We start from the raw sequence: 15,365 nt of genomic DNA on the forward strand, positions 1-15,365 counted from the left end.
GCATGTTCTTTTCTGAGCTTTTATATTACTAACAAGCACTCCACTGTAAATCTGTCTCAGTTAAAGAGACTTAACTTAGTAAACAACCAATCCCGACAAAATATTTTTCTACAGAATCTTCTTATTTTTTTCTTAAGACTTTTTTTTTTTTTTTTTTTAAATCTTTTAATTAACAAGTGAACAAAATGACTCCTTTGAACAGAATGCACTTGAGCCACCTTACCTGGTGGGTTGCTGGCGGGTGTGGGGTCTGCAAGGCCAGCAGTGGGGCTGCTGCAACTGGCAGCCGACTCCGGAATGGATCCATTCATGGCAGGAGGCAGGCCCAGAGTGTTTGCGGCTGTAACTGGCAGGGGTAGCACCATGGGGGACATGGGAGGGCCGGACAGGTTTGCTGTCGTCTGCATCTTAACTTGTGCCATTGTTTATCACTACAATAAACAAATCCGCATGAGTTGGGAGCTTTTGCACTTTTTATATCAAATGACAGTATTTACATCAACATTTACATCATTTCCTGTATTGCCCAAAATGCAGCGCCTAAATCATTTACCTTGGAATATGCCAGATACTAATGACCACATACAAACAGGGTGGCCTGATACTATCACTTGTTCCTATCCAGTAACAGATACCAAGTGTGTTTTAAGGGCTCATACAAACTAAATGTAGAGCAGAGAGAGATGATCTCATAACAACTAATACACAGCCTGGGATTTGGGACCTTTGCTGGCTGCAGCTCTGGTTCCTCTGACCAAGGTGCAGGACATGAAGTGAGACCTCATCCTTCACACGGAAAATCACCACTGTGCAGCTCCTTGCTACGTTTGCTGGGTAATTCTCTGTTCCTGAGCAAAAATCCCATTTAACATCTAAAAAAGCCCTTCCTAGTTAGGGTCTTAATAAAACAAATAGTCTCTGTGCAATTTTTGGGGTATTAAATCGGTATTTTTGACCCTTTCCCTCTCAAATCTTTTTTAAAATACCCAAGTACCAGTTGTTAAAAGGAAACACAAGTTGGAATAAAATCCTACATCACTACATACACTGTGCAGGAGGACTACTTCAGTGCAGCTGTACTCATATAACGAAAATTATATTACTGTGTAACTGAACTTTGAAGATGATGATCAGTTTGGAAGGCTATTTGTATTACTTAGGGAAGACACATTGATTTTAACCTCTGGAAAGCCAATATTGAAAACATAATAATTAGAAATGAAGCTGAGGTGCAATTACTTGCCCTTTTCATAAATATCATAGGTAAAATGCTAACAGTGACATATATATACACAGTTAGCTGAAATACATTCAAACACTTCATGTGTTCAAACTCAACAGCTAAGTTCAGACCGCAAACATTTTACTCCCACTTAACAGAAAGAGTCATAGAACACAGCAGTATTGTTAAAGGGACCCAAGACGGAGAATATAGAACTCTTTGATGTAACTATGTACACAATACTCATTTCAAATATTTTATATGAATCAGAGTTAATTCAAAAAGTTTCTTAATTGTAAGTATCAAAGTAAATAATGGCAGAATCAGGCCATGGTTATTAAATGTCATCTTTAAAATGACATTAACGTAAATAATATGAAAAATCATTGTCATAATTTAAGTTTAAGGAACACCTTGGGCTATTTACAGCATTTTAGATTCCAAATGTGAGTGTGAGAAAGACCACTCGTATCATACTGCATGAGATGCTACTGAACACCTCAGGCCCTCTCAGTTCTCAAGCAACCTTTTATCTTCCAGTATTTTGAGAATTTATTCTTTTCAAGAAAGCAGAACATACCAATACTCAGATAAAAATTGTGTTGTATGGAGTACATACATAGCTGTTACAGACCGATTTTCCACTGATATAATACTGATGACACACACATCACTGACTTGTAAGCAGTTCTGAAAACCCACTGAGACAGAAACAACAGAGCATATAGCAGACATACTGCAATGTCCTTTTCACATTATCAGGTAAATGAGCTTTGATGTCAGAGAACACCTGTATGTTCCCACTCATCTCCACCTCCGTACCAGTGTCATGGCATCCTAGGAGCAGTGAGCACACCATGGCCCCAGAGCACAGAGCCACTCACTGCCAACCCAAAATGTAGGGCTCAAGGCAGGGAGATCCTACTGAGCTGCCAGAGATAAAAACACAGTTACATAATCAAAACAACAGCAAGTCTTCTACGTGGATATCTGTAAGAAAATCCAGCTAATAAAAGAGGGCTAACTCATTAGGCCATTATGGGTAGAGCCGGAACAGGCCGCACACCTCATCTCAAGTGGCTAACCAGCTCCCTCCATGGGGCTGATACATCAAAGGGCCCACAAGGGAGTTTTTCTTCGTGCTGCACAAAGTTAAACACTTGGATCTTTGTTGGAAATCTTTATTGTGCAGCTGCTGACTGCCAGCTTTGTTCCTTTATGAAGTCCCCAACTGCCACGCCAGCACCAAAGCAATGATATTACTTTGCAGTCCTCATTGCAGATACGTACACAGAGCTGAAGTCTGTAGGCACAAGGCCACAAGTTTTGTAGTTAAAGCCAAAAGCCTGGGGTGCCTTCTGAAACACAGCAGTGCTTTTCCTCTTAGTTTATCCTGCACAGCTACACCAAAAAGGCCCCACCAGACTCCTAAAGGGAGGTAAATACACTGTAACTGCATTTTTCTTCATCTCAGCTTTTGAAAGACTTTTGTATCCATGCAATTACACAGGTGTCAGTAGGCAGTTTGGTATTAACTTTCTCATTCAGCGATGTGCAAGCTGTGAATTTTTCTCTCACTTCAAAAAGCAGAACAAAAAACCCTCAGACTTTAAAGAGAAAATACCACTGTCAGGTATTCCATTTATTTTTCCTGTAAGCTGGAATAAGTTAGTTTAGTTATATGCATAGATTCCAAATATGTTAAAGAAATGTGAATGTCCCATTAATGTCACCTTTTAAGCATGACCCATGTCATGCTCAAAAGCTCCACACAACATTATTTATTACTTCTGTTTTTCCTAATGATTAGGAATCCTCTGCTTTTCTAGAGCATACATTGGCTTGTACCCTTCAATTAGGGATATAAGATACAAATGAAACACTGAGGTAAAATGATTCTTAGAGTATGTCAAACTAGTCTAATAAGCAAAGAAAGAAAAAACTCGGGTAAGACAGCAAGGAAGGCGGAAACACAAGCAAGAAGTTTTCATGCTAAACGTACTTTCAAAATGCTAACCTTACAAACAGCAAAAACCTGACCTAAAAGAAAAGCTTCCATGGGAAAAAGCAACACAGCTGGAGAAGCTAATGACCCAAACAGCAATTGGAGGGTTGAAGTTCATCTGAGCAGAATGTGAAAATACACATATAAGCAGTGTGCTAATCGCATGCTCACACTGCTGTGTCATGCAACTAAATGTACATAGTCCATTCCATGAACAAGTGTGAAACCAATGACACATAGCACTTCAATGTTTTACAAAAGCTAACAATGAGAACCAGACACTGACATCTTGTATCTCATATATTCAATACTTCCAGTTAAAGATTCTAATTAGTGCCTGCTTTTCACAGCAGTGTCATCTTTATGATTCCAGGTCCTTTACCACAGAACTGCTACTCAGCATGTTATATGCTGTGTTTTATTTGCGAGGTTGACCGTTCTGCAGCTAATGAGACTTTGTTTTTGTCTTCCTAGAATCCCCTTAAAAAAGATGAAAGAAAAAAAAAAAAAGACAATTGTTTCCATTTTTCTTGACCATAATTCTAGTTCTGAAATGTCCACAGCCTCCTCCAACCCTGCTGTGCAGCATCTATAATTTTAACAAGTGTACTATTTACTCTATCATCCACAACAATGAAAAGACTGAAAAGCTCAGCCTGTGGTCAGAGTCTAAACAAGCAGCATCTCAACTTTGTTTTCCAGACCAATCTCTGTTGTAGTTAGTAGCTTGTTGATGGAACTCTTCTGCAAATCGCAGGTCACTGAACTCTTAACATAAGCTCCTAACCAAAGAGGGTTTGGGTTTAGCCTTAAAATTCATTAAACCCATTGATTCTCCTGATATGACTTCATTCAATAGCATACAAAACTGCCAAAAGTGAAACATACCTCCTACGTGCTGCTTCTCACTTTTATTGTAAATACTTTGATACAAACATATAATCTCTAAAGCAAAAGTATAACATACAAATATTTACGTTTTACATATATATGGTAGGCAATACCTGCTATATATATACTTGCATATATGTATACACACACACACACACACACATAAATATTACACCGGTCCTAAGCTTCATGTTTGTTTGTTTTGCTGTGGTACTGCTGTATCTGGCAGCTGATTTGGGGATGACAGAACACACACAGCTCTGCATTACCATCCAAGCAGCAGTTAATTCAATCTTTCCTGTTTCCTAAAATCAAATAATTTGATAGCCACGCAGAAACAGGTTAGCAGAAGCATGAGTTAAAGCAACAGCGAGCAGATGTCTCTCTAGAATTAGTAATAAAATTTACCTTATGTATACATTTTAAATATGCAAAACTGAGAATCTACACATGAAATGGGTGTACAAAGACTACTCCATCGGTGCTGATCCTTACACTGTTTGCACTCAGCACCTTTCTCCATCAATCTGTTGCTTCTTGACCTAAGAGGGGCGGTGTGACAGCAGCCAGTTGACCCAATGCTCAGCTGCCACAGCTGAGGGCAATCCCGTGTCCACTCTTCCACCACCACAAAGCTCTCTGTTAAGATACTTCACTGAACCAGCACACAAGCAAGGGACAGATCAGAGAAAAGTCTATGCCCATACACAACGAGCCATAAACTCATGACCTGGCATGGGTGCAAGCAATTATCCCTTTCAACTTGTGCTAATCAGCTTAGCTTCCCTGCCAAACCATACACTGAAGTTCTGCTTCTTCACACTGTCCTACATTTTTTCTTAATTATTATTATTTCTCTACAATGCCTTGCAATGGGACAACTTAACTTCAGCAGAAACCTGGACACAGCTACAAAACAGTTAACATATAAGTAATATATGACAGTAAGTGAAATCAGGCCTTAGAAGCATTTTAATTTCCCAAGGTATAAGAAAAAAATAAATCACTAGTTTTTATTTGAGTTAGTCCGATAAAACAATTCACAGCCCAAGATAAAAATGCACACAAAGAGGAAGGTGAATGGACAAAGATTACAGAGGAACACTCAAGTTTAATGGAGCTGCAAGGCCGATAGAAAAGTTCACCTGCTTGCTCAGCACTAAGCTGAACCTCAGAACAACAACTAAACACTGCACTTTCGAGAAAGTGGCTTCCTTGGCTTTCTGAGGGCAGCAGAAGGAGGCTCACACAAACCCTGGAAGGCCAGGCAGACGCAGGCAGAACGAGCAGCTGTAGATTTCTCTGGGCTTTCGCCAGGTCAGAACATGAAATCCTAACAGACTTCCAGAAAATGCAGAAGTTATTCTGTCAGGATATTATCTGCAGAGAAATACCTTTTGCAAACTTCTATATACGATCAGTGAAGTTTTCTGAAGAGGGTTCCATTGCTGGTTAGAAACCAGAGAAGCAGAGAAGGGGAAGAATAAAAAGAAAAAAGAAATTCAACAGATGAAAAATCTTCACTCATAATTTCAGCCACTTCTTCAAACCTCAACCACCTTTAATTGCTACACAGGACAAGAACATTAAAACCAAAAACAAGAAGACTGTGCTAGAATCTGTTCCATCTTGCATGTTTATTTCTTTCACAATGAAACCATATTGGTTTCCTAATCTCCAGTGCTATGTCGATCCTAGCTGTTACATAAAGCATGAATCAATGCCTAGACCATCATTATTTGTTAATAAATACCTTACATCTGTCACTGATTTAATCATTTTCTAATGACTCTTTTTAGAGTTACTAATTTTGAATAGATGGGAACATTTTCAAACAAAAATAAAACAGGCCAATAAGGTAACTAAGTATGGAATCAAAAGGCTAAAATCTAAGACATTCTCAGTAAACAAAATGGTCAAAGGTGAGGATTTTTATAGCTATTAATTATCAGGTGTTAGCAAGAGGACTAGAACAGAAATGTCTTATCCTGCAACTGAGATAAGATTCATTCAACTTGAAATACATATTATATATCAGAACACAAACAAATGTAACAAGCAAATGTTTTAGAACTAGTAAACTGCTTAATGCCACTACAGTTAAAGTATCCAAGACAAAAAATGCGTGATCTGTAGGGCCAACCACATGTGTGGTGCATCTATACCTTATGACAAAGCTGTACAGCAAGATATAAAGGATTCAGGTGAGGAGTAAAGACAGCCATAACTTAGGTTTCCAAATATAAGCAAAGTGCCCCAATAGAGTCAAAGGAAATACAGTGTGAAAATCAATAATCCATACACAGTTTAAGAGCACCATTTGAGGTGTCCAAAAAACATTACATATGGATACCTTCAAAGAAGCTCAAGACCTCTCTCAAAGACTGATGTTACATCTGACATTTCATGTGGCAGATGGTTCAGACAAACCTCAATGTCAAAAGGCAGCGAAATGGCACTACTGCATGTGTTTAACCAGAAGCACTACACCGCTAATCAATACAGCCGAGGCAATCAACAGGCAAGCGCTATCTTTGGGTTAGCTGGGTGATGGCTAAGGACTAGACAAGACAACTTCCACCTCCAACTGCACTGGATGTCAAAATACAGACAACTGGAGCCAACTCAAAGGCTACAGTCAAACCTGTCTTAGACAAACAAGTGATAATAAACCTTATTAAAACTAACAGACATAATTAGGGAAGCAAATAAACTCCTGTGAGAAGCACTGCAGACTGAAGAGCCACACCTAACGTGTTTGTCAAAGATCAGCCTTTTCCTAAGGAATGAAGGAAAATGGAGGGATGAGGGCACTGGTTATAATTTACACATGCAAATTGCATGAAGTCTGAAAATGTGTAATGAGGGAACCTCAGCAGAAAGTGAGGAGAGGAAGGACAGGCCATCCCTCTGGCTCCCAAAGGGACTGGAAGGCTGACACCAAAATGCTGAGAAAGGTGCAACACAGGCAGCATCGTGTCTCACAACACTCAGCAAAGCCCAGTGACCCCAGGACACAAACACAGTTCAGTTTCTTGCCTATCAGAAAAAATAGAGGCCAGTCCTTTGCATGCTAGAGAGCCACCTGTGTCAATGGGAAACTTCACTGGCAAATAAGTAGCAGAGTTCCAAAGTAGACAAACTTCAATAATATGCATCTTGAACCGATATGGAAAAAAGAACTGCTGTTCTTAGGACAAAACCTTGCTGCTATCAAAGGACACTGAAGAAAAGTGAATCAGAAGAAAAATTCAAACATCTGGAAATTCCTCAGTGCTCACTCTGTGACCAGAGCAAACATCTCCTGGGGAAAGTGCCTTGGCCTAAGGCAGTTTCAGAAGCGTAATTACAGGACTCCTGTGTGAAACGATGAGGGAGATGAATGAGACCATCAACTCAAAGTGCCAAAGGAAGACTAAAAGGTAACAAAAGTCAACTTGCTGCATCGAAAATGGAGTCTGTGAGATATTCCAACGCTCTTCAATCTGCCCCTAACCCACAGCACGAAGGGGAAAGATTAGGCTGTTTCATGCAAAACATGATGCACAAAACTGGAGGGTCATGTCTTTCTCTGTATTAGCTTGCTGTGACCGGAAGCAACCACTAATCCAAAAGGCAACAGTAGTATCATAACTCTTAACAGTCGCGGTAAGGAAGTGATCTGAACTACCTGTGACTTCTTGGAAACTGAAAACACGCATCTGCTCAGCCAGTCTGCAATACACAGCCACACCTGTAACCTCTTCAAAAGATGACACCGCCTGGTTCCATAGTCAGTGGAGTAGGACAATCATCAAGAGACTCTCCAACACTGACCCTAAGTGCCGAATTTTCACAGCTACCCCAGAACTTATCCATACAAAACACGTCAGAAAGGCTGAAGGAAATGAAGATTTAGTGACTCCAGAAATCGTGAGCATGGAAGTGGAATTTCAGTAAAACGTGGTGTTACTTACATTTTTGTTTGGTTTGTATTTTCTGAGATGAGTCATTTGAGTGAACCATTTACATATTGCACCAAGAATGAAAAGAAGTTTGCACTGAAATGGTCATTGGTTGCTATTGTATACAGAGGACATCACGCCATCTTTAACTACAGATGTCAAGCAGATAAACCGCAATTGCCTTAGGTTAAACAAAAATGAGTAACTAAGCTTTTTCATGAAGAAAAATAGCCGAAAAGAAGGGCGGCCTAAGCCACTAGTTTAACAACCAATCATCAGCTTAAAAGTTTAGAAGGAGATTAAGTCAATGAAAACCCATGACTCAGACTTGACATGCTGCCACTACACAGTTGCTCAAAAACTTGTAACTGGTTCCTTATTTGTGATATCAGCATCTAAGCTGAACTCCTTCACAGATTCTAGCTTCTCAAAAGAAGCTGCGTTTTTTCCACTTTGTGTTAACAACTAGTAATTTTACTCTTAACATCTCAAAATAGCTGTTCACAAATTCTTATGGCTCTTCCAACCAGCCCTCCTCTCTCTATAATCAATCCCCCATCATAACAGCTCCAAGACCTTCAGAAAAGGATGTTTCAGTGGACAAAGTGGTGGATGTAATGCTTTACTGAAAGTAGGTGATACAATTTTGGTTTATGTGCCTTTTGTTTTGATTTGTTTAATTATCCGCAAGCATATTTAAACAAAAAGAGTGTTTCACAGCCCAACTTTAAGTTTCTTGCAGCTTCCAAAATGCTGCAGCTCCACTTCAAAGTCTGAGTGAAATTCTCACCTCCGTTCACGAGTCACTCCTGAGTTCCCCCTTCTCTCAGCTCTCCTATATCCACATTTTGTGACACTTGAATACAAGCTGAGTTCAATGCACCTCCTAGGACTAGCTCCCTGTTTACCAAGGGACAAAATGGGCACACTGCTCATAGATGCAGCCTACCTTGTCAGACTGGGAGCTTTGCGTGGAGTCCAGAGATAGTGCATTCTTCCTCTGTCTCACATGTAGTTATGTGTTATTAGTTGATTAATAATTATAATTATTATTAGTTGATGAATAAAGGCAAAATAATTACTGAGTACTAGATCTGGCTGAAGAACTGTTTTCAACTGGAGGAATGTTTAGAGTCGCTAAGTTTGAGGGCAAGGTCATGAACTGTTGCAAAACCGATGACACAAGCCTTGCTCAGCAATGAAAACAGTGTAAAAATTATGGAAGTGAAAAGATTCCACTTAGTCAGTTGTGACTTGGTGATACTAACTCAGCTCCAGCTAACCAGGTGGGAAAAGACACGTGGCTGAAAAGGTCTCAGAGAAAGCCAAAGAGGACAAAGCTAACTTCTCCAACCATATGTAATAAGCAGCCATCAATTCAGACTCTGTAAGCATCCTGCTAATGCAAAAAGTCATCAGCAACAACTCAGTACAGTGCATGAGTAAAGCAATGGCCTGCTGATTTCTTATAGCAAATCCATGCTTGGGCAGACATTTTTAAGTGGTGTGATAAAAAAATATTTATCTCCACAAGGAGGTGCAGATTACAGAAGATTTTGTCAATCCTGGAAAGGGGAAAAATAACAGTATTACACTTACAGATCCTTTCAGCTGGTGTAAATTAGCAAAGGCAAAAAACACTGAAGAAAAACTTCTGCCTATACGATCAGAGAGGAGCTAAACATTAAAAACTTGCTGAACACTGAGCAAACACATTCCAGCACAGCAGAGACTAACACGCATCTGGCAAGATGGCAAGAGGTTAATCTCCATAGCTGGATCAGTGAGGAGGATATTAAACTAACAACAAACAGCAGAAAAGAGGCTAGTAAAAAGAGATTTGGTTCAAGTTGAGCACACTGTGAGTACACAGAATCAGCATGACAAAAGCAGGAGACTTTTCCCTCCAACTGCTTACATACTAATGATTAGGAGTAGGATATATTACAGGATAGCAAATAAGAGATCTCAATCCATATAGCTGATGATTCAGAAAAACCTGGATTCTGCAGACTGGAGAAAGTTATAAGCATAATTATTACAGGAAAAGAAACAGTGAACTGAAATTTTGAATTCTTTAAAGAACTTTTATACAGATACAGAATTACAAATAAAGCAAAGGACAACCTTGACTGGAAGTGCAACTTGATTCAGTGGAACACAAAAGATTCAAAATAAAAGGTAACAGAACCTGCAACTGAGTGACAATGAAAAAGAAGTTTGCAGATAAGAGGAATGCTAAAACTGCTAGTAACAGTACAGGCCCATGACTGAATGGACAGATGGATCACACTCTGAGCTTCACTTTAAAGGAATCTTTCTTACCACTTACTGTGCTTTCAGGACTCCCAGGGCATTAACTCCAGCAGGGTAAAGTTAGTTTTTGTGAATCAGGAATCACTCTAAATCAGAGTGAAAGAAAAACCTGCTCTGAACTTGCAGGGAGTTAACACTCTGGTCCATTTCTGATCTAAGAACCCTATTCCTCACCATCAAAACAAAAATCAAATAAATAAAAAACACTTAAAAAGGGAAGGAGGGCCCCCTTTTCTAAGATCTCCAAGAGAATACATGCTATTTGGATTCATATATATGTGTCTGATGGAGTCTTATCACTGGTCAACAAGAATGACCCTCAGTACCAAAGGGATGGAGTGCCCCTAGCCCAGAAAGCCAACCAACATCTTGGCTGTTATGCGTCAAAAGTTCTGGTAAACGTGCAGACTCAAAGCTGTGGAGCAGAGGTGTGCAATCCATCGTTAACAATACAGACATTCAAACTAATAAAGCAAAATGGGCCCTGGAACTTGAACTGCCTTGACTGAACAAGTACAGCCACAGTGCTCAGCCCTACCCTGTCTTGCTGAGGCCCTACCCTGTCTTTATGATAGTGAAATGAAGAGGAAAATGCATAAACTAGAATAAAAAACTAGGCTGCCAAAACTGAAGAAATCAGGAAGCTGAGAATGACCTAGGCCATTAGCTTTATTAGTTTTAGAGCAACCACATCGCTTCTGCTCCTGATGGCTGTGGTGTCTAAGCAAAGGTAAACTGTACAGGACTTACAATCAAAGAATTATTAAGGTTGGAAAAGATCTCTAAGAACATCTAGTCCAACCATCAATCCAGCACCACCATGCCCACTAACTCATGTCCCCAGGTGCTATGCCTACACATTTCTTGAGCACTGACAGGAGCAGCAATTCCACCACCTCCCAGAGCAGCCTGTTCCAGCACCTCACTGCTCTTTCTAAGAATCTTTTCCTAATATCCAACCTGAACATCCCCTGGCAAAACTTAAGGCTATTAGCTCTTGTCCCAACACCAGTGGCCTAGGTGAAGAAGTTGACCCTTACCTTGCTACAACCTCCTTTCAGGTTACTGTAGAGAGCGATAATGTCTCCCCTGAACCTCCTCTTCTGCAACCTAAACAATTCCAGTTCCCTCAGCCACACCTCGTAAGACTTGTGCTCCAGAACATTCACTGACTTTATTGCTACCATTTGCAACAATAGCAAAGAAAGCTACTCTTTAATGTAATGGTCACATAAAAAAGGGCCTCCAAAGCCTGCGCTGCAGTGAGTTCACAGTCCTGTAATGCAACTGATGGAGAAAACTGATGGGTTAATTCTTCTCCTGGAACCTACAGCTGGCTTCAAGTCCACATTCGAAACATCCTCGTAAATAATAGCTTCATCAGTCCCAAGAAATGGGATTTGGTCCTGGTACCTTCAAGGCCAGACTGGATGGGGCCCTAGGTTACCTGGTCTAGTATTAAATGGGGAGGTTGTTGGCCCTGCCTGTGGCAGGGTGATTGGATATCTATGATCCTTGAGGTCCCTTCCAACCTGGGCCATTCTGATTCTGTGATCTTCAGTGACTTTTCAGTTGCTTAATGCTTTGCCTAACTGATGAAGACCACTCAGTCGTAAACGAGTGAAGACCATGTGGGTGTTCTCCCTTCCTGAAAAGGTCTAATCCCATATCTAACCTTATGGATTCATCCAATAGAGTTTAGAGATAGTATTCAGAAAGCAGGGTAAGCTTTACCTCCCTCCTGATCCAGGATAAGTTCTTTGCTCTTTTCATGATGGGCAGACAGCCTTAATTGCAGAACAGAAGCAGAGAGTTTGCCTATTTCATACAAGACCTGTAAGTGTGCTGGACTGAGTTACAGACAGAAGGATTTTCACAAAAACCTCTCTGTAGTCATTTTGTATATTCATCCAGATTCCCAGCCTCCCACCAGTTGCAAAAATAATATACCCTGAGTGTACACTCTTCTCTTTAGCACAATACAACATTGGCAACGTCCACCTGAGAAACAGTGCCACCACAGATGGAAGACAGCTCAAAGCAGGCTGGTTTAGTACTATTATAAACATAAGACTGAAACCAAAAGAAGAGAAAATGTTTACCACATTCTGAAAAGGAAAAAGCCCCGCAAGCTAATATGCAGGACTGGAGGAGGATCAAAAGGGGGGAAGAATGGTGAATTTCTAACAGAAATATTTAGAGTACTTCTTGTTTTTACCTTATCTAATAACACAGCCAGATCCCCTATAGACGGTATCTCAGTCCTTTGTTTGTCTCAGTACAACTGCATATGTTACAAATTGACCCAACATTGCTTTGTACCAACTCTGCAGTTTCACCTTGGGAACAGTGCACGATGATTCACTGGCTTCAGAGCACTTCAGTTGTACGGATGCATCGTCTGGATGACACAGAAAAAGTTCTCTTTTCCAAAAAGTCAGCTAACCCAGTACATTTTTTATAACTTCTTTTTTTCTTTTTTAATAAAGAAATACAGCTTCAATGGCTGAAATCAATCTACACGTCTGGAATACTGACATCTCCTTACATTGTCTAACACCACGTTTCTTAATTGGGTTTACTGTACAAGAAACCAGAAACAACAAACACAGAGCAGATTCAAAAAGAAAGAAAGAAAGAAACTAAGAATAGCAATAATAGTAAAAATGAGGTTTATTGACTTTCATAGAAGTCTTTTTGTTCCCAGAGATGACCACGTGCATTGCAAGAAGCTTCCCTAAGAAATCCAGTTTTCTACCCTCTGAATCGTTCCCTGCAGCCAGAAGGAACCAGCGTTAATTCCCTGCTCCTCAAAGCTGGCAGGCAGAGAAACTGTAAGCACGACCGACAGCAGTGCAATCCTTTGGAGATTTTCAAGAGGTTGTAAATACATCCTTTGAGTGTGTGGTACTATGGTCAACATCTTAGCAAGCTGCCTTCTGCCAGAATCTAAGGGTAGCAAGACAACCCAGTGTATAAACTGTATGACTTGGCCACTGGTTATTACCGTGATCATTCTCAAACACCATCTGAAATCTGTGCCCAAACTCTAATTAGTCTACAAAGAATCCCTCACTACTATTTGAGCAGCGACTAAATTAGAAGATCGTGGGAATAGAGAGCTATAAAATTAAACATTTTATATGAAGGAAGTTATTTACTAGGAAAAAGAAATAAGTGTCTGATTTTATTAGAGAAAGTATCAATAAATTTGTTACACATTAGTCATGTACTATACAGAAGCATATGTGAGTAAACCAAAAGTAAGGCATAACAAAGGTGAGGACACTTAACACTGGCGCACAGGTTTCACTATCAGGAAACACTTCAACTACCATCAACTTAAAAACACAAGCGTGGCTTTGGAGACGCAGTATGAACCAACTTTGCAGGCTACAGACACACGTGTGACTTCAGTCTTATACCACCAGAGTCAGGTTTTCAGAAGTCAATTTCAGATGAGAAGTTGTGACAAGAAGTTGGTTTTTTTTTTACTCTAAATAGTTCCCAGCCCAAGGCACTGCAAACCACTTCAGGGGGTTTAACTGAACTCTTCCTCTTCTAACACAAACACACTTTGGATAATGTGATGGTGACTGTTCACTGACAATGAGCAGACATGAGCACTAAGAGCAGGGCACTTGGCTCTTATTATATTGTTATGCACAGATTCCACTTCTCCGCTTTTCATGTTGTGCCACATGCTCCAACCAGCTCGGCTCCCCCCACACTTACACCATCACAGATCCCTCCTCTCTGCACAGAGATGTGCACCTCATTCTTTTCCCCGCCTGCTTCTAAGCACCCTCATTTCATGCCTCATAAGCCCCCGTACCAAACAGAACCCCTGAACTTGTAGGTACTGCAGCAGCAGGCAATGAACAGCAAGCAGGGAAGGAGGAGTGTTCAGGTCAGGACCTCCACACAGGCTCTCACAACCTTGATCCTCACATGAGTGTGATATCAACAAGGTCAGCCCAGCAGAAGGGTGGCTGGGAAGCATGAACACCTGAAGGGCTCTACCACACAGACTCCAGCAACAGCACCCATAGGTGCTTTAGGAAAGCATCCTCCTCCTTCCTTTTTCTTCCTCTTTGGGGAAGAGGGAGAAAAATCAGGCATTATTTTGAGAAATACGGGCTGTGGGTGTGATCCAAAGATGAGAAACGTACCATAATTGGTTCTGGTAAAGGCAGGTCTATCTGAGGGAACTCTTTGTTGCTGCTGCTGATAGGAGATCGATATGGCCAAGGGAAGAGAAGTGAAGCTTTGGCAGCTCATTAACAGAAGTTATCAGAGTTATGCTACAGAGCACAGGTTAGGTACTCCCTACCACATGTGGTGTGAGGAAGCAGATATTTAGCTCTCCAATGGATGAAATCTATGCAGACGTCTACATGGATGTATGAAACAAACACACAATGAAAGTAGCACTGCATACGCACACCTTACAAGGACTGCTTCCCTCGCTGCACGATATTGCAACAGGATGCATTTTGAAGGACCAGACATGATCAATCCAAGTGCTTCTCTTCTTTTTGAGGACTAGCAGATCAATAGCCACGTGCTCCAGGCAGGTCAAAGCAAAGAGACAGAGCACGACAGGTGCAGCCCTCCCAGAGGCTGGAGGAGCAGCACTGCAACTGCTGACCTGCTCTGCCACATCATCTAACCTTCCAAGGTCATTCCATGGCATCTCACAACCCCAACACACCCAGCTTTCACCAACACGCACCAGGATGGCCATGCAGCTGTGTTTGTAAACCTCTGTGGGAGACTCAGCTCTGGCATTTGCCCCCAAGGAAGGGGCTGATTGAGTTAATTGCCTCTTTAAACTTGGTCAAGTCATTGAAACACCTCTGACCAAGTTTTCCTACATGTAAAATTAGGGAGCTCTTTTACAAGCCACTTTCACAGCTCAGGACTGAAGATTATTCAAAGGTGTTATTACTCTGACATTATAGCTGAACCTGGGAATGAGATCTAA

At 40.8% G+C, this 15,365-nt stretch overlaps 1 protein-coding gene across 3 annotated transcripts in view; it reads right to left on the reverse strand.

Moving 5' to 3' along the window:
* Positions 1 to 15,365, reverse strand: part of STAU2 (staufen double-stranded RNA binding protein 2) — a 150,626-nt gene that overhangs the window by 133,427 nt on the left and 1,834 nt on the right. For all 3 annotated transcript variants that reach the window (XR_001553544.2, XM_015855780.2, XM_015855779.2), the window contains exon 2: positions 224 to 431. Coding sequence is in view for 2 of the 3 variants with exons in the window: in XM_015855780.2 (XP_015711266.1) it covers positions 224 to 422 (199 nt within the window). In the remaining variant the exon portion in view is untranslated. The remainder of the gene's footprint in view (positions 1 to 223; positions 432 to 15,365) is intronic.

The sequence above is a fragment of the Coturnix japonica genome, chromosome 2 (genome assembly GCF_001577835.2).
Source record: "Coturnix japonica isolate 7356 chromosome 2, Coturnix japonica 2.1, whole genome shotgun sequence".
Taxonomy (NCBI): Eukaryota; Metazoa; Chordata; class Aves; order Galliformes; family Phasianidae; genus Coturnix; species Coturnix japonica.